General features: G+C 26.3%; 5 protein-coding genes across 11 annotated transcripts; 2 read left to right on the forward strand and 3 right to left on the reverse strand.

The window, feature by feature from the left end:
- Positions 1 to 249: 249 nt before the first annotated feature.
- Positions 250 to 2914, reverse strand: LOC122628959 (protein will die slowly). 2 transcript variants are annotated; one of them, XM_043811894.1, is made up of 9 exons: positions 2707 to 2914; positions 2512 to 2628; positions 2265 to 2361; positions 1944 to 2107; positions 1667 to 1756; positions 1368 to 1507; positions 912 to 1143; positions 715 to 802; positions 250 to 637 (listed from the first exon to the last, which is right to left on the reverse strand). In XM_043811894.1, the coding sequence occupies exons 1-9, from the start codon at positions 2746 to 2748 to the stop codon at positions 537 to 539; spliced, it is 1071 nt and encodes a 356-aa protein (XP_043667829.1). In that variant the 5' UTR covers positions 2749 to 2914; the 3' UTR covers positions 250 to 536. The 2 variants fall into 2 exon arrangements, with proteins under 2 accessions (XP_043667829.1, XP_043667834.1); XM_043811899.1 differs by having other exon boundaries at positions 2512 to 2633; positions 2707 to 2911.
- Positions 2915 to 3400: 486 nt separating this feature from the next.
- On the forward strand, positions 3401 to 6198 carry LOC122627095 (probable 18S rRNA (guanine-N(7))-methyltransferase). The gene is made up of 6 exons (XM_043807906.1): positions 3401 to 3585; positions 3663 to 3700; positions 3774 to 3952; positions 4035 to 4461; positions 4540 to 4790; positions 5735 to 6198. The coding sequence occupies exons 1-5, from the start codon at positions 3547 to 3549 to the stop codon at positions 4682 to 4684; spliced, it is 828 nt and encodes a 275-aa protein (XP_043663841.1). The 5' UTR covers positions 3401 to 3546; the 3' UTR covers positions 4685 to 4790; positions 5735 to 6198.
- Positions 4998 to 8788, reverse strand: LOC122627076 (atypical kinase COQ8B, mitochondrial). 4 transcript variants are annotated; one of them, XM_043807852.1, is made up of 12 exons: positions 8385 to 8788; positions 7737 to 7930; positions 7070 to 7606; positions 6774 to 6993; positions 6567 to 6691; positions 6404 to 6488; positions 6223 to 6338; positions 5993 to 6155; positions 5721 to 5923; positions 5491 to 5643; positions 5267 to 5367; positions 4998 to 5197 (listed from the first exon to the last, which is right to left on the reverse strand). In XM_043807852.1, exons 2-12 carry the CDS (start codon positions 7926 to 7928, stop codon positions 5023 to 5025), a joined length of 2070 nt encoding a protein of 689 aa, XP_043663787.1. In that variant the 5' UTR covers positions 7929 to 7930; positions 8385 to 8788; the 3' UTR covers positions 4998 to 5022. The 4 variants fall into 4 exon arrangements, with proteins under 4 accessions (XP_043663787.1, XP_043663795.1, XP_043663804.1 ...); XM_043807860.1 differs by lacking the exon at positions 8385 to 8788 and adding an exon at positions 8239 to 8337; XM_043807869.1 differs by lacking the exon at positions 8385 to 8788 and having other exon boundaries at positions 7737 to 7812; positions 7875 to 7909.
- A 412-nt stretch (positions 8789 to 9200) lies between these two features.
- Positions 9201 to 11537, reverse strand: LOC122627091 (homocysteine-responsive endoplasmic reticulum-resident ubiquitin-like domain member 2 protein). Its single transcript, XM_043807892.1, has 4 exons — positions 11090 to 11537; positions 10459 to 10850; positions 10050 to 10382; positions 9201 to 9978 (listed from the first exon to the last, which is right to left on the reverse strand). Exons 1-4 carry the CDS (start codon positions 11225 to 11227, stop codon positions 9699 to 9701), a joined length of 1143 nt encoding a protein of 380 aa, XP_043663827.1. The 5' UTR covers positions 11228 to 11537; the 3' UTR covers positions 9201 to 9698.
- A 370-nt stretch (positions 11538 to 11907) lies between these two features.
- On the forward strand, positions 11908 to 17132 carry LOC122629551 (metacaspase-2-like). 3 transcript variants are annotated; one of them, XR_006327289.1, is made up of 10 exons: positions 11930 to 12027; positions 12279 to 12321; positions 12431 to 12555; positions 12658 to 15230; positions 15311 to 15470; positions 15579 to 15739; positions 15824 to 16028; positions 16112 to 16234; positions 16320 to 16548; positions 16829 to 17132. XR_006327289.1 is itself a non-coding variant. In XM_043813105.1 (9 exons), coding segments are annotated over exons 1-9 (3561 nt in total). In that variant the 5' UTR covers positions 11908 to 12021; the 3' UTR covers positions 16489 to 17131. The 3 variants fall into 3 exon arrangements, 2 of the variants coding, with proteins under 2 accessions (XP_043669040.1, XP_043669027.1); XM_043813105.1 differs by having other exon boundaries at positions 11908 to 12023; positions 16320 to 17131; XM_043813092.1 differs by having other exon boundaries at positions 16320 to 17132.
- The last annotated feature ends 1398 nt before the right edge of the window (positions 17133 to 18530 follow it).

The following is an 18530-nucleotide window of genomic DNA, read 5'->3' on the forward strand; positions in this document are numbered from 1 at the left end:
ATAATATGATGAAACGATAATAAAAAATTGTTTTATAATTATTTAAAATATTAATTTTTACATCTAGAAAGAAAGGAACATAAATAAATACTGTCCGATTGTTATTCATGTTGCAAAATAGAACAATATAAAGTAAAAGTGAATTATTTTTACATTTTTTTTTCATCTTAATTTGTATTTCACATCTAAGTGGCAACTTTTATGCAAAAATGATTTTCATAGTGTAAATAATAAATGATAAATTAAATATTGTTATCTAAATACGTGTTATAAAATCGAAAATATAGTTAAAAGTATACAATTACAGATAACCTAATAATCTTAAGTTTTATGGACCACATGACACGCTTTACAGGTATGTACTTTTTTGAATATATATTCCTAGTTCTCTTATTTTACTTAACGAATTATAACGTTTAAGAAAATAGAAACAGCGTGATTCAAGCTTGAATGCTATGTACTTAATGTAATGATATCTATAATATAAAAGCACATTTTGTACAGGCAAAATCAATAATGAATAAAAAGAATCTATTTTATGTATCACTTTTCCATAGTTTGATGGTCTTATCATTCTCAAGAGCAGCAGATGCTATAATATTATCTGTTGGGTGACATGTTGTACACAGTACTACATCTGTTTTTTAAAATAAAAAGTAAAATAAGATATTATAGACACAAAATTATCATACACAAATATTACTACTTTGATACCTGTATGTCCCTGTAATTTTTGCACAATTTCTTTTGTTTGTAAATTCCATATGTATACCATGTTATCTTCAGAGCCTGATACAATCCACTAAAAATAAAAAAGAAAAATCAATAAAAAATATATTGTAGAAAAAGGACGAATATAAGTATAAAATTAAAAATGATAAAAAACATCAAATATTAAAAAAACAGCTTGCCTTTCCTCCTGTGACAGAAAAATTAGCAAATATACAATATTTTTCATTCCTGTGACCCGTATATGTTTTTAGACATTTTCCTTTACTATAGTCCCAAAGTTTCAATGTATTGTCCAATGTAGCAGCTAGGATATATTTCCCATTTGGTGAGAATTTTACAAAAGATACCGGAGGATTGTCATCATCTATTAGTGTTTTTAGACACTGTCCTGATGCTGTGTCCCAAATTCGACTGTATTATCACGTAATATATAAAGATATATACACCTTTTTATAACAGCATAAATGCATGGCAGAATAAGCATTTGTTTAAAATAAGAAAAAAAAAAAGAAAAAAAAAACAACAAAATGTAAGATCAAAAGCAAATAAAATTTGATTTTTTGGAAGTAAATGATAAATTATTGGTTATGCACATAAAATTACTTTGACAAAATTATGTTTATACAGGAACTTACCAAAGACCATCATAACTGCTGGAAACAATCAAAGAACCATCTCTATTGAAGTGCACTGCGCTTACTGGATCTGAATGAGCTGGAAGTGTTTTTAAACATTTTCCAGTTCTCACATCCCAAATGCGTACACTTTCGTCAAACTAATAAAAATTATTCTTTTTTTTAATACCATATTTTACATTATATATTATATGATAATGTATATTTATTTGTATACCCTCTTTACTAGCCAATACATATGAAATATTCATAGAATTTATATATAATTCTCTTTCTCTTAACAATACTAAATAACTTACCGATCCAGAAACTATAAGGTTAGATTGAGGATTGAAATTACAGCAAAAGACATAATTACTATGACCTTTTAACGTTTTTAAACATTTTCCCTGAAAATTTATAAATAATTAATATTTAAAAATATTTTATTACATAGACAGATAATGTAAAATTTAAATTAATTATTTAAATTAATAAAAAAAATAATCAAGACAATAAGTGTTTGGAAAAGGAAGTTGAATATCTTTTATTATCTGGTTATTTTTTATGAAATGTTTTTATGAATTAAAAACTTACAGAACTTAATTCCCATATTTTCAATGTTTTGTCATCAGAAGCAGATACTAACAGCCTACTATCACTAGACCAAGCAACATCAGAAATACCAAGCTTATGGCCAGAAATGGTTTTCTCAAATTTTCCATCATAAGATCCCCAAATTTTGATAAGTTTATCAGCAGCTACAAACAAATGAAATTATCAGTATTAATGTAATATATTTATTAATATATATACCTTGTTATTTTGTTTAACACATTTATCTATTTTATATTTTGAAACCTATATTTACGCAACTTCGCTATATATCAATAACTTTTAAAAAATCTGTGTACTTACAAGAACTCGCTAACCATTCTCCATTAGGACTAAACTTGACAGATGATACAGCTTTAGTATGACCTGCTAGTGTATATTTCAATGTATAATTTGGCTTCTGCAAATAATGAATGTACAAAATTTACAGAAAGACGAATTATTTTTTATAAATATTATACAATTGACTTGCTTATATATAATGAAGAAAGTAAAAAAAAAAAAACGTAATATATAATATGTACTTATGGTATAAATATAAGAAATTTACCAATGTTGAACTGCCTTTCGTTCCAGTAGCAGATGTTGTAGACGAATTATTAACAGAAGATTGATGACTCGGTGAAGGTCCGAGTGGTACCATTTTTTCCAATTGTTTATTAGGACGCTATACTGAAGAAAAGCAACGAGATCTAAGGTTACGTCGTTTCTCAACTTTCGAGGTGAAACGTCGATTTTTGCTTACCTCACAAGGAGGTATTATTTCCTTAAAAAAGGTCCCTTGCATAATATTAATAATAACGTAAATCGTGAAATTTTCTTCATCAATAACATCGAACAAATCTTTTCATCTCTAGCAAATAAACAGCACGTGCAGTTCAAACGACTAAATCGATATTTTATTCTTTCAGTACAATTATCGAAAATCGTAGTTCGAGTTTACTCCGTGAAGTTGATAATACTACCCAATGTATTTTGTTTGGATAGTAATGATACAAAATCAATTATTTCTAATTTTTAATAACTGTTTTTATATAAAAAGTTTTCCAATCAGTCTATTATCAAACAAAAATAAAAATTTTAGAGTTGGAAAAATAATTAAAATCTATACAATAAAATTTATATATTATTAATTATAATAAGTAATTATAATTATAATTTTTGTAATTGTTATTTAAAAATGTTCCTTGTAATGCGGAAATACATAATTGTTAAAAGAGAGGTGATATTTTCTAATGTTGATATTCTCAAATTCTATTATTGTCTAATTGTTATTTGAAAAAAGAGCATTAAAAAAAAATATTTTACATTGAAATTAAATTTCTAATTTATAAATAAAATATATAAATATATATATATCTTTATATATAAATAAATCTATATATATATGTATGTATGTATTTATGTATGTATGTATATATATATATATAGAATTTGATATTTCATTTCCGAGTCCTCATCTAGTAATTTCAAGTGTTCCTAGTTTGCTATTCGATAGCACATTGTATATGTTATGTTTAAGTAATATATTGTTATAAATTGTTATAATAAAAATTAAATAAAGATTAAGGCAGACTTTAGAAAAATGTCCAGGCGTCCGGAACATTTAGCACCTCCTGAAGTGGTATGTTTTTATTAAATTATGATTTAAAGTATATAGAGGTTATGTAAAATTCTATCATGTGTATTCTCTATTATTAGTTTTACAATGAAGAAGAAGCACGAAAATATACACAAAGGTAAATTTTATAAAATTCAATAAATTATTTATCATAAAACTATCATCTTATCTATATAACTTGGTCTTCACAGTTCACGTATTATGGATATTCAAGTGCAAATGTGTGAGCGAGCTGTAGAATTATTATTATTGTCAGAAGATGCACCAGCATTATTATTAGATATTGGTTGTGGTTCAGGACTTAGTGGTAGTGTATTGGAGGATGAAGGACATACTTGGATTGGGATTGATATTTCTTCTGCTATGCTTGGTAATTAATTTTTTATTTCTAGACTTAATAATCTAACTGCATAAAAATTTTATGTATAATTTCTTCTGTATATAAAAAATAGGCGTTGCTCAAGAAAGAGAAACAGATGGAGATTTAATTTTGGGAGACATGGGTCAAGGTATGCCATTTAGAGCTGGAAGTTTTGATGGCGCAGTGAGTATCTCTGCATTGCAATGGCTATGTAATGCAGATAAAGCTACTCACAATCCTAACAAGAGACTATATTGTTTTTTCTCTACACTTTATTCTTGTCTTACAAGATCTGCAAGAGCAGTTCTTCAATTTTATCCGGAGAATAATGAACAAATTGAAATAGTAATGAGACAAGCTACAAAAGCTGGATTTTTTGGCGGTATGGTCGTCGATTTTCCTAATAGTACAAAAGCAAAAAAGTTCTTTTTAGTTCTAATGACAGGAGGACCAGCTGCGCTTCCACAAGCTTTAGGTACAAATGAAGAAAATTCGAATATTATCTATACATCGAAAAGGTATTTTTTTAACTTCTAATGTATTTTTTATAATTCATTCTTTATAAAATCAAAAATAATTCTAATTTATTTCCAAAGAGAGCATATTAAAAAAGCAAGAGGCAAACCTTTAAAAAAAAGCAGAGATTGGATTGCAGAAAAAAAGGAAAGACGTAGAAAACAAGGTAAACTAGTCTGTGCAGATTCTAAGTACTCTGGCAGAAGAAGAAGTGGTCGTCTTTGATAAACAAGTTTTTTCGAATAATACCATCGTTCTGTGAGAAAAACTGCTCAAACATATATTTACAATAATCATAATAAATCATCAGAATGTACATATACATTACAGGGTAAGTGTTGTGTTATGTACATATTCAAAAAAATATCTCATCACGTGATGTGAAATAATGTACAAAGAATTAATACTTATAATAATAAATTAATTTTTTTCAATTTTTTTTCGTTAAACTTTAAATTTAACTACATAGGTTATTTAATAAAAAATAAATTAATATTTGATAAAAAGATAACCATTTTTCTGTTAAGAATAAAATGAATCATTCATCTTGAGTTTCAATAATATTATCCAAATTTATAATTATTATATACTTCACGAAACATATTACGACAGTTCATTTTAACATTAAGTTTTGCACATAGTAAAAACACGCCTGATAATTTTCTATGCAAACTATAAATTTCTTCAGGCGGAGGACACAGTCGGTGATTTAATATAGTCGGAACCAGTGCTTGAATCCTAAAATATAATGAATCGTAAACTATTAAGTTAATGTAATGTAAATTTAAACTACAGATTATAAATTACCTTTTTGTAACATCTTGTCCACCAAAGTCAAAATATTCTTGATCACTTTGAAAAATTTGTCCTAATATCATTACTGTCTCTACATGAGCATTTTCCATAATCTACAATAGAATTATGAATTTTTGTTAATTTTAATAAATATTTAGCATTTGCAAGTTGAAAATTTATACATTCTTTTCTATATCATAAAGTATTTAAATTTAGATAATATTTTTTGTGAAGACCTTAGTTTCATATCCAGTCAAAAAACCCATATCTCTGGATAAATTCAGAACTTTTTCTCTATCTCCTAAACTAGCTGCATTTATAACTTCTATGTATTTATCCATGAATGCTTTCTCGTAACTTCGACATGCTCCGAAGTCCAGCAATACAAGCTAAAATTACAAAAATATTTCTTTCGTAATATAAATTTTTTGTTATTAATGTTTTTAGTGATAATAGATTATAACACCTGTTTTGTTTCAGGATTATAGAAGAAATTTGACCAATTTGGATCTGTTTGCATATATCGAAATACAAATAATTCCATCAAACACAAACGCATGATTAATTTGCAAATATATTCTCGTGTTTCTAAATCCATTTCAGCACACTTATCTACAGGTATACCATCCACTAGTTCTGTTGTAAATACCTGATTCGTTGAAAGTTCATCTAAAAATTATGATTTCTAAGATTATGACTACTTATTATATAATGATTATTTATTAAATAAATTTTTACCTATAACTTTTGGTATATAATAATCATTGTAAGGACTCATAAGCTCTTTATATTTTTTTGTACATTCTGCTTCTCTTTGATAATCCACTTCCCAAGCAAGTTCACGTTGCGCTACTTCAACTAAATTGTCAATAAACATGCCCTCTGGAAACATATTCCACACCTACGAAAATTTATATACATTAAAGATTGTTAAGAAATATTAACCTTGTTTATATTTTTAATACTACCTTCATTATGCCTATCAAGTTTTCAATATCACTTTGGATACCTGCAGCTACACCAGGGTATTGAATTTTGATTGCTACATCTTCTCCAGTTAATAATGTAGCATGATGTACTTGACCTGTGATAGATAATTTTTAATATTGTCTTTTTATATATCATATATACTTTGTATATCATACATACCAATGGATGCAGCAGCAAATGGTTTTTCTTCAAATTTTGCTAATTTATTTCGCCAATCGTAACCCAATTCAGAAGAAAGTACTTTCTAAAAATTTATTAATAAATCGCTTAGAAAACATTTTGAATATATATATATATATATAAATGTATATAAACATCGTACCTCAATTTGCCATTTTGGCATAAAATCAGCACTTTGTCTAACTCTTTCAAAAACTTGTTGTAGTTCTGGACTTATAACAGTATTATCTTGGATACTCAATATTTGTCCAATTTTCAAAGCAGCACCTTTAATATATATGTAATATATAATAAATAGATAATACCAAAATAAAATTTTTAAAAATATATACATTATATACTTATCTACCTCTTACTTTGCATAATGTTGTGACAATTCTTTCTGCATTAGCTTTAGTAAGAAACATATTATCAACAGTTTCACTTATTTTTTGTTCTTTTAAACCTAATGATCTACGTGTATATTCTGCAATTGTTCCAATTCCAAGACCAATACCCAAAGTACCAAAATTAAACATTCTTTGAAGTCTTGTAGAAGGGACTGTTCGCTCTTTTGCATTTGCTGAAAGCTTTATATGTATATAGTTATATATGATATATATATCATATATAAAAAGTTAAAAATGTATTATGTATAATACTCACAGATTGTTTAGGTTTTACAGATGGTTTAATATGAGGTTTTGTTGAAGCTTTTGAAACATGTACATCATTTTCTTTTACTTTTGTTTTATCATTGACATTTTGAGAAGAGAGTACATTTTCTGAAACCTGTTTTTTTTCAGCTTTCTCATATTCCAACTCTAATTTATGTAAAATTTCCTTTTCTTTTCTAGACAGTTCAATTTTTGGTACAACATTTTCCATTTTGGTTATTGTTTCTATTTTTTCTTTGACAGTTGCATATTTTTTGTTTGCAGTAAAAGTATTCTGTAAATTATCTTCCGATACTGTCTTTTTTAAATCAATTTTTATTGATGTATTTTTTTCATCAATAGGCATTTCTTTAGGATCTTTTGCTGGATCATAAACATATAATTTTGTTTTATGTACTGTAGGTTTATAGTCATCATCAGCGATGTTTAATGCTTCATTAGTTCTAGTTTTTATATACTGTGTCATGCCTTTTTCAACAACATTTAAACGATTTAATGTATTTTTCAACTCAACTACCACTTGTTCCTACAATATGGTAATAGTTTAAATTGTTTATACAAAAAACAAATGAAATATATATTTTAATCATTATCATATACCAAACAAATGCATTTTAATATCTATCTTTTTGTATAATATTAGCTGTGAGACTTACAGGAACCTTACTTGGATCTATGTTATTTACTTTTACTCCTACATCCCTTAAGCAACTTTTTACTGAGGTTTGTAAACTGCAATGTAAAATAATAGATTTGATTGTTTCTTCCTGATATTTTATAATTTCATTTGTTACTTTTTGAGATCCTTTAAGCACACTAACTAAATCAGAAATCCAAGATCGAGACATCCCTAAAATATAATAAATGATATAAAATAGTAGTCAACATTTTATGTAAATTCATATCTCAATATTATTTTTGTTATTATATAAAACTATGTTAGTATTATTAGTTTTAAAAGAAAGTTATAAGTATTAAGTTTATTTAAATCATGAAAAGAGGTTCTATGAATTAAACAAAATTGCCAAAATTACATATTTATACGTATTTGTTTTTAATATGCCCCTTGTATCAAATTTAAGTAATTTTCCAAACAACAAATGTTATTCCGTTAAATTCTTAAAAAGAAATAATTATTAGATAAATCTATTCTCTTACGGAGTGGGTATCAAGGTTGAATAATGATTGAGTCATATTCAAATTTAAAATTATCATACATTTGAGGTTAGTTATAGTTATATATGGAATATTCAATGTCACTCTTAAATACTTTCATGAAAAATTTATTATTATTAGTTTATTACCTATATCTTATATTAAACACTATTTATTATAAAAAACTATGTTATTATTATATAACTATATAGTTTAATTACATTCGAATACACATGCTCAATAACACCTTATATCAGAAATTTGAGTGAATAATTCTTAATAGAGTATATATATATATATATTTGAGTATATCTATATATTTAAGATAAAAAGAGAATTTTATTTAAATCAAATCGAAAAATTTATATTTGAATTATTATTTCTTTAAGATTGAAAATTTACGGAAAAGACTGCATTCTTGTCATAAAATTTTTTGTCGTAGACAAATCATTTGTACGCAAGCGTACTATGTGCATACAAAATTTTTCGAAGTTATATTTCCTGTTTTGCTTTTCAATTATAAAAATAAAATAAATAATTTTAAATAATTGCTATTGAATTAATAATAACAATGTTCTAAATAATGTATAAATACGATATGTATATATGTATATACTAAACAGTGAAACACACACATACATATATACTAAACAGTGAAAATCATATGTTCGTAATTTTAAAATGTATATTCAATAATGATATACATTGCAGTTTGCAGTAAATATTTATTGTATTTGCGCATTTCAACAATCTTTTTAAAAAATTAAAAAGGCATCCAACTTCATTGTGTGTCTTTTATCTTATATTTAATATGTTACAAGCTCTACATTAGATTTGTATGTATATATATATATAGATGAGTCTGTATATACATAATATATACATATGTATATTTAAGTACACATTTTCATATATATATATATATGTATATACAGGTTTGTAACGTAATATTTATATACACTATATATTTTTTCTCGTTGTATATTTATATTACTACAAACATAAAAAAAAGTATTTTACAATAAATTCCTAATAACTTTGGGATAAGCCTATAACTTCCTTAAAGAGAAGACAGCTATAACCAATTTTAGTAGAATGTTTTTTTGAATGCAACTATAATATTCTGTGTAGCAATCTTGAGGCAATCTCATTATAAATGTTAAACCCTTCCCTACGAATAAACTTGTGTAAGATGATTCATTTCAGAAACATTTTAACTAAAATATTAAATAAAGTTATATACATTAATCATTGACTTGATTAATGGTTTTTATATAAGAAACTAATTAAAATAACAATTCAAGATTTAATCATAATTTTAGTTAAAATTCACACTGAAATACTTTTCAAACTTATATGATTATGAGATCACCTCTTTAGGTTTTGTAATGACACTTCAAGAATTTAAAAATGAAGGAACAACAGATAGAACAAATTATGAAGCATAACAACATAATAGAAAATTAAATGACGTTTGGTTGATCTGGAATAAGGGAAGCAAAAAACGAACTGAAAAATGTCCATGTGAAAGCAAGGGCACCAGGTCTTTCTTCTTCGTTTTCCTCATTGGCATTTGTTCTAGCCTCTGGTTGTACAGTTGGAACTTGACCATTTTGTTGCACAGGGACAACTTCTGGAGCTGCTCCCTCATTTTGTAATACTTGATTGTTATTGTCTGGATGTACATTATTATTTTCAGGTATATATATAATGTTTTGTAATCTGAAAAATCCACTCTGGTACCTACGACAAAACATTCATTATTAGAAACTAGAAATTTATTATTTGTCATAGATAATATATAAAAAACTTACAAATATATCACAAAGCCCAAAAATGTAACAATGAGAAATCTGAGTGGAGATGAGTAAAAGTACACTATACTAAAAAGAATAATGATTCTGGATAGCATATAAAAAAAGTCTAGCCAATCTGGATTAAATGCACCATCCTCCCCAGCTATATTATTGCCTGCATTGATATCAGCTGCATCTTGTACTGCTGCTTGAGGTTGATCATCTCCAACATTATTATTATTGTTGTTATTATTATTCACATATGTATTTTGTGTAACTTCATTTGGATTAATATTCATTTGCTGAACATGAGGAATAGTGCTTTGTAACTGGATTCCTTGTGCTGCCATTCTACAAATAAAAATAATTAGAATTATAAATATATAGTAATATAGCATAATAAAACATAAATTGTGACATTACTTACAATTGCATGTACTGTGTAAAATAATGTGTGTAAGCTTGTTGCATCCAAGCTACTTGTTGACTATTTCGAGGATCAAAATATTGTTGCATAGAATACAATTGTGTTGGAGAAGATTGAGTCATAACGTTATTTGTGCTTTGATGTCGACTTTGAATATTATTCAAAGTTCTGATATATTCAGCATCACTTCTTATGGTAGAGTTTATATTTACATTTTCATTAACTTGCGTTTGATCAAATAAGTTATTGGCACAATTTTTTTGAGGAGTACATACTAAATGTATAGTATATGCTTGGTCCTCCAAGCCATCACAATGTCTTAAAATATCTTTCAAACAAGAAGAATTGTTCAATAATTGACCAGCATAAATTAATTTCTGATCTGCGCTTTCCTATAAGAAGTATATCAGTTTATTATCTATATATATATATATCCTATATAAATAAATTTTATATATAAAATAAATATTATAAGGTAATATAAATTAATAAATAAATATCCTTAGAAAAAATTATTAACATTTAATAATGAAACTAGCCGATTGATTGACTTTCACTAAGGTTTAAAAGATCTGTAACTTTCACAAGATTTCACATTATCAAGTAAAAAATAAAAATAGTAAAAACTCACTGGTTTGCTCGGATAAACTTCAGAAAGATATTCCTTTAGACGACCGATGCTCCACCCGATATCACAATTTATAAGTTGATCTTTAATTTGTTGATTGGGCGCTTTTATTATTAATTTGACAGTATCACTTTCCATCATTATACAATGTTGGATTTCCCTAGTCACAATATCTGACCCAAGTCACCTGTCTGCACTTCGAGATATGAAAACAATGTTATCAAGAAGCGATGTTGCCGAGGCTATATCCGTCTTTGGATCCTTTAGAATTTAATTAAAATCGTAAAACCTGATTGATTCTTTAACTTCCATAAAGAATTTTCTAGAATTATTTAGCTTTTACTTTACATGAAATTTCACATTCAACGGGAATCAATTGATAATGTATTTATTCCGAGATAACGTATTTATGTGAATGTTAATAAATGGAATCACGATTTGGCGGTGTACCATTGGTCAAAGATTACGTGTTTTATTTATACATTAATAAAATCCCATTTTCAAGTGATCATTTCTAATTTTAAATTTGAATTAATATGATATGCCAAGTTTAGAATTTTTCAAGTATTTTCTTCATACGTTCATAAGGAAAAACTTTTTAATTTTATAATAAATAATTTATAAATAAATAGAATTTCTAAATTTTACAGTTCAACTGATGTAACATTTTTAAACGTATCAGATTGTAGCTTTATTTAACGCATTATATTAATTCAATTGTAGGTCTTTGATTGGATGATTACAATTGTTCTTTCTTCCTATTGGTTATAACACAAAATGTCGCATTAGATTTTTCAAGAATACGAGAAAATTGAGAATATGGAAACAGTACATAATATTAAACTAAAGAGCGCGGGAGCATAACTGTGTCAACGGTTTGGTGTTGCTGTTTAGTATTGTTGATTTTGAATTGTTTTTAAGTCAAATGTAATGAAATGTAGGTATATATATATATATTATATACATATATCGCCTCGTGTAGGTATTTTCAGTGTCCTATAGAAATTGTAAATTACAAAATATCCATAATATTTGTTTTCTCTGAAATAATGAAATATTTACATTGTGTATTTAAATGATATGTAAGGTTTGTGGCTCAGAAACATGTCATTTCATAGAAGATTTGTTCGATTCTTTTTATATTTACCTTATCATACAAATATAAATTTAATTTTCTTATTTTCTGTATCAGGGTACGTCCCAAGTCTAGAAAAAGTGGATCTGGACAATCCTCAGTAAGTGAAAGCATTGTTAATTGTTATTATTGTATCTATTTCATTTTTATTGTAACAATTGTATAATCATTTCTATTGTAACATTTGTACAATCTTTTGCAATTTATAGATTCTTAAAGCAGCACTTCGACAACCATTACAACATGTAAGTTCTAATGGTTCCTTAAATCAAGAAAGTCCAGTTACTTCGAAAATAAAACGACGGGTTAGTTTTGCAGAAAAGAATCATGTAAAGTAAGTTGTATTTTTTATATTTGTTAATGTAATTTTTAAAAAATTATTATTTATTCAATATAATATGTCTAAATATATATTGATGTATAATTCTTTAAATAGAGAGTTCGCTGATTCAGTAGAACAAGGAACCTTGTGGAACAATACATATGAAGAATCATCAAATAAAAATGTAGGGCAAATTGATTTAAATAATCAGAATCAGAATGAAATTGTTACTAATAATAATCATTCTACAAGTAGCGGTATGATAGTAAGTGAAAGTACAAATCTAATGAATGATTCTTTAGAGTTAACAGAATGTCTAGTTACAATGGGTTCTTTAAAATCAATATATACTGAAGAAACTCCATTAAACAAATCAATATCTTTAGTACATCAAAGTAAAAACAGTGATGATGGAAACTGTGCTCATAAGAGTATAAATGTTTATAATAAAATATCAAGTTTATATAATATGGAAGGTCAGGACTTGAACAAAACTTGTATTCAAGATATATCTATGGAGGTCACAGAAATACCTTCTTTTATGAAGTCTCAAAATATTTTATCTATTCAGCATAAACAGGTATCAGAAGAGAAAGAAAACATACCAATGTCTGATATTATCACAGAATCTAATGTTTCATCAATTTCAACAAATGAAAAGAACATAATGTCAAATAAAACACAATATTTTTCTACTGAAACATTAGAATTTACAGAATGCTTGCAATTTACAAAAGAACCGATTGATTTGCAACACAAATTTTCAAAAATAAGTGCCCTTACAAATGACGAGAATGTGACTGATCACCAAACTCAGATATTTCAAAATGCACCAATGGAAATGACATGTACTACTCCATTGACCTTTAGAAAAAACTCTACAGATCAAACAGTCATTTTTCATGATGCTTCAATGGATGATACAAAGATAGTTACTTCAGTTATGAACAAAAAAGAAAAATCAATGAATAAAAATATATCTCAAGTAGAAAATGATAATAGATTTTTTAAAAAAATGATTACTTCTATTAACAAGACTAAGGTGTTAGACACATCAATGGATATTACAGAAGGAATTTATTCATTGCCTCATTCAAGAAGAGTTAATGATGTTACAGATACTATGAATACTTCAAATTATCAAAGTTCTGCTATAAATGATCAGACAGAGTTAAACAATGATTCAATGGAATTTACTATATCTGCAGCAAATTTACCTCCAGTAGTACGTAACATAGATACAGAAAAATTACCCCAAATTACAAAAATGAATGCATGTACAATGTCAAATCAAATTAGATTGTCATCAGAAGGTACAAAAATATTTCAAAACGAATCAATGGCAATTACTGAGCCTTTACACGTACTATCGCCTCTAAATATTTTACAGAATGATTCTGAAGAATTAAAAGATGTGATCGATCCTGAAAATAATCAAAACATAATGTCACCTAACACAAAGATATTTCAGAATATGTCAATGGAAATTACTAACGCAATAACTAACTTACCAATATTACCTAATTTAGATACAAACGAGAAGCAGGTTCATGTAATTGAACATGGTCCATCTCAAGAAAATTCTATAGATATTACTACACCTGTATATTCTAATCCAAGTTCTTCCACAATTCTTCCAAATAAAATTGTTGATACTACAATGAAAAATAATAGCACATTTAAATATACAAATAAAAATAGAGATACAATAAAAAATAATAGCACAGAACGTATAAATGAAAGTAGAGATTACCGTTTCTTACAAAGTAAGAGTAGTAATTCAATAAATCAAATTTCAAATACAACTGAAAAATTAAAAAAACACGGTTGTATATTAGATTCTACGTACCAGAAAACAAGACAGAATCATTCAATGAGTGAAGCTGTACAAAAAACTGATATTCAGTTTAACAGTAGTAATAATAATATTAATAAATCTAGACATCAAGCAACAGATGGTACAAACTTTTCTTGTACCACGTATTGTAATGATGATTTTGAAAATATAGAAAATATTAGCACAGATGATCAACCAGTAAAAGCTTTAACTTCATTAATATCATCTTTTGTGTATGCAGACATGATAGAGGATGATTCATTTGTCAAGACAATACATGAAGTTCAGCAAGAAATACATTCTAGAGAAAATGATATGAACGTGAATTCAGTAGTTAATATTGCTAATGTAGAAGCAATGAATATACAATCTCCTGAAAAATGTATCATCGAAAACGAACAGATTGTGCATAAACCTGAAAATTATTTCAAATGTTATCGCGAAGATAATAATATTCAAGTAGATGATATCATAAGTAATAAAGAAATGAATAATCAACAAAATTCGGACATTGTTTCAAACAAAATTAATGAAATTCATGAAAGTGTTTTTGAAAATAGTATTAACAATAAAAGATTAATTGATACTTCTACCGAAGTAGAAGTTATTCCATCAGGTAAACAATTACACAAGACAAAGAAAAATGTTGAGAATAATTCAGCAACATATATAATAAAATCTAAGAAAAATTCAGACATTGACATAAATAAACACATTGATGATGATAGTAGTAATGACAATCAGGTCCTTTGTAGATCATATGTATTGTCACCAACATTAATTTCTGCTTACAATAAAAATAAAACATATACTGACGAAAATAACATTATGCTAATAGCTGATGTGACAGGTAAAATAAACTTTAATAGTTTTAGTAACATGTACATATAATTAAACAAATGCTGACTAATAAATTTTTCCATAATCAAGATTTAACATGCAGCATGGATGTAACACAAAAGTATGATAATAATTCTTCAAGAGAAGAAATTAATCATATTGTATTGGAAGAAAACACTGGGGAAAATAATAGTTTTCAAGAAGATAAATTTTCTTTGATAGTAAGAAAATTGAAGAACCATGTGCAGAGGTAATTATTTATATAAATAATACGTTTCTAACTGTAATAGATTAATATCTAAATAGGAGATAGAGAAAATGTCAAAATATGATGTTTATGTTCTTTTGTTTATTTCAGTAACGATTGTATATGGGATTTATATTTTGAGAATATAGATAAACAAATGCTAGTTGTTAGTTTTATCTCTACATCTTTATTGATAATAATATATACCCAAAACGATGTTGATATCAACACATGTATGATCAAAGATATTAATGTAATTTCACGTCTAGAAAGTAAGTAAACAAAATTATTGTAAAAGTAATAGATCTCATATTTTTAAATATACTTTAATTGATAAACATATTAATCTTTGACAGATGATGAAAATGTGCTGTTAAGTATAGCACACAAATTAATAAGTGAGAAAATAAATATAGAACATATTTGTCAATTGTATAAGTATGAAGAGGATATTATTCCTTTATTAAATCATATTTCAGAAGATGTGAAATTAATATTAGATTTTATATTTGACTTAAAACAATTAGATGATACGAATTTAATGGAAATAAATACCGAATGGTAATAATTTTATTTATAACAATTATACAGTTATTACGTTAATAATTTAAAAATATTATTTATCATATTCATTTTTATTTTAGCATAACGTTTATATCAAGAAGTAAATGTATGGACATTATATTGAAAATTACAATGAAAATTAAATTATTTGATGAAATAAATTCATCTAACATTAAGGTCGTTTGTATTTTGGGTACAGTTATGTGAGTTTATAGAAAAGTATAATGTTTTAATAATTCATGATAAATTAATATGCATCAATTTGTATATTTTTCTTTATTATTACAGAGAGAAAGATATTAAAGAATTATTTGCAAATGTAAAAAGAGATCATAAATTTTTAAGGAGATATATGTCTGATATTAAGGATTATATTGATATAATGGAACAAGTTAATGCTGCAAATAAAAAAAGTCGTTATTGTATTGAAAAAGAAAAGAAAATTAATCTTTTATAAGGGGTATACATGATTGAATTTGTAAAATATTTGTATGTGTATTTGTAGATTCATTCAAGTGTAAGTACAACAATTATTTATATGTGTAATTGCATGTGTAAATTATTTTATCGATATCACGTATAACGTGATATATTAAATCGTAAATGAATCGCATTATAATTATATCGCAATTTGTTAAAAATCTTCAATATTTTATATGTAATAAGGGATAGTATATATTAGGTTTATTTAATATCCTTGTTATTATTTTATAATATCCTTGCTATTCGTTCTATACTGCAAGTAGATTTGATAACAACTGTACATGAATTTATAGTAGATATATACATACAAGCAGGTTGATCGACTAGCTTCGATGCAGCCGGTTCGGACTATGCAGGTTTTTGTTGATGCACTTGCAGTTCTTTGGATAGTAGCGTGTGAACAACTGGCTTCCCATAGAATCATTCGAGTTTCCGTTGAGTTCTTAAGAAATAATCATCATCAATAACTATGATTAGAATTATCGAGAATGTGCAATCAAAATGTTTTATATTATTTAATTACGAATATTTCTCTTATTCTTTTAAGTATTATTGACAATCGTGACAATATTAATGACAATAAATATTAATCTGATAAAAAATTTATTTAAGTTATATATATATATATATATGTATATATATATATATATAAATATATAATTTTAAGATTATACCATATAAAATCCGAATAAAAATCTCATGTCTATAAATTTATTGTAAACAAAAAAAAAAGAAAATAACGAAGAATATCGAAAAGCGAAATATTATTAAACGAAAGGACTATGAAACATCCGAGGTACTTTCAAAGCGATAGTGAAACTGTTGGAGCATGAAAGGTAAGAATAACTGCAACAATATTGCGTTGGTTTTACTCCCACGTGTTCTGCGAACGTGTAAGTAATACCTCATAGGAAGGTTAAACGAGAATAATGAAAGTTACATTTTTTTTTAAATAAATCAAAAACTTCATTCATAAAATTATGTGTACTGAATGAATATTATTTTAAGTATAGAATATACGTATTTAATAATTCGTCCGTGCATCTATCAACGTAAATATAAAAATGATAATTTACACAAGTTTTTCTACCTTATTAATAATGTAAAATCAAGGCGCATATTTTTTTTAATCATAATTGTTTATTACCTATAAAATATAATTGTATATTAGAAATAAAAAAACATTATTAGTTAATATTACTACTAATTTTAGGTAGTTTTTTCTCATCGTATAATAAACACCTTTGACTCGTTAAAGAAGTCGAACTTTCTTCCACTACAGCTATGTTAGTTCTACACGCGTAGGCGTAGAGGCCCGGTTTTACGTGATTTCGTAACGGAACGCACCGATTTCCAATATCAAAAAGCATTTCACGAGGATCTTGAAGACCTTCAAATTGATTCCTCTCTTATTTTATTTCGTCTATCTCTACGAATGGATGTATAAGGAAAAAAAATTCATTAAAAAGTATTTACCAAACTTTTTGTACGAATATCTACAAAACAAAAAAAGAAAGAACAAACGTTTATTTTGAAGTAATAAAAATTTCTAAAAATGTCGCGCTTTTTTCCGCGCAACATGGTTTTCTTAATATTTTTTTAGATAGGAATAAAGTTCGTTTCGACGGGAATATGAATATTTCAGAAAAATATGAATTCAGATGTAGAAACAACATCTGTGCATAAATTTTACGATTAATCAAAAACGAATTTAATATTTATACGTTGTTCGCAATAAAATAATAACTTTCGATTCTATTAATAGATCGTAGGTATATTATTTGTTCGTAGGATGATATAAGAGGATAAATCGTTTGTGAAACTCTTTTTTTTTAGAATAAAGAATCTGTTGAAAATACGAATGTCATGATTATTCGCAGGTCGATCAACGTTGTCAACCTGTGAGACGATACCTGTTCGTGCATCGGACAGCAAGTAGAGGCAGGGTCAGGCAAGGAAAGAATGGTGGGGGAAGGTAAGATAGAGGAAGGTGGGTTGGCGAGAGAGATAGGATAT

The sequence above is a fragment of the Vespula pensylvanica genome, chromosome 1 (genome assembly GCF_014466175.1).
Source record: "Vespula pensylvanica isolate Volc-1 chromosome 1, ASM1446617v1, whole genome shotgun sequence".
Lineage (NCBI taxonomy): Eukaryota > Metazoa > Arthropoda > Insecta > Hymenoptera > Vespidae > Vespula > Vespula pensylvanica.

What these genes read in the sequence shown, in the direction of transcription:
- LOC122628959 (XM_043811894.1), bottom strand. Translation starts at nt 2,748, where the DNA reads ATGCAAGGGACCTTTTTTAAGGAAATAATACCTCCTTGTGAG. An exon ending in AAATAATACCTCCTTGTGAG is followed by an intron (nt 2,629 to 2,706) that starts GTAAGCAAAAAT and finishes TCTTCAGTATAG; the next exon opens with CGTCCTAATAAACAATTGGA. An exon ending in ACCTTATAGTTTCTGGATCG is followed by an intron (nt 1,508 to 1,666) that starts GTAAGTTATTTA and finishes AATTTTTATTAG; the next exon opens with TTTGACGAAAGTGTACGCAT.
- LOC122627095 (XM_043807906.1), top strand. Translation starts at nt 3,547, where the DNA reads ATGTCCAGGCGTCCGGAACATTTAGCACCTCCTGAAGTG. An exon ending in ATTTAGCACCTCCTGAAGTG is followed by an intron (nt 3,586 to 3,662) that starts GTATGTTTTTAT and finishes CTCTATTATTAG; the next exon opens with TTTTACAATGAAGAAGAAGC. An exon ending in ATTATCTATACATCGAAAAG is followed by an intron (nt 4,462 to 4,539) that starts GTATTTTTTTAA and finishes TTATTTCCAAAG; the next exon opens with AGAGCATATTAAAAAAGCAA.
- LOC122627076 (XM_043807852.1), bottom strand. Translation starts at nt 7,928, where the DNA reads ATGTCTCGATCTTGGATTTCTGATTTAGTTAGTGTGCTTAAAGGATCT. An exon ending in ATTTGCTGCTGCATCCATTG is followed by an intron (nt 6,339 to 6,403) that starts GTATGTATGATA and finishes TATCTATCACAG; the next exon opens with GTCAAGTACATCATGCTACA. An exon ending in TGACTGGATATGAAACTAAG is followed by an intron (nt 5,368 to 5,490) that starts GTCTTCACAAAA and finishes ATTCTATTGTAG; the next exon opens with ATTATGGAAAATGCTCATGT.
- LOC122627091 (XM_043807892.1), bottom strand. Translation starts at nt 11,227, where the DNA reads ATGATGGAAAGTGATACTGTCAAATTAATAATAAAAGCGCCCAATCAA. An exon ending in TTTACACAGTACATGCAATT is followed by an intron (nt 10,383 to 10,458) that starts GTAAGTAATGTC and finishes TTTTATTTGTAG; the next exon opens with AATGGCAGCACAAGGAATCC. An exon ending in TTGGGCTTTGTGATATATTT is followed by an intron (nt 9,979 to 10,049) that starts GTAAGTTTTTTA and finishes GTTTTGTCGTAG; the next exon opens with GTACCAGAGTGGATTTTTCA.
- LOC122629551 (XM_043813092.1), top strand. An exon ending in GCTAATAGCTGATGTGACAG is followed by an intron (nt 15,231 to 15,310) that starts GTAAAATAAACT and finishes TCCATAATCAAG; the next exon opens with ATTTAACATGCAGCATGGAT. An exon ending in ATGGAAATAAATACCGAATG is followed by an intron (nt 16,029 to 16,111) that starts GTAATAATTTTA and finishes TTTTTATTTTAG; the next exon opens with CATAACGTTTATATCAAGAA.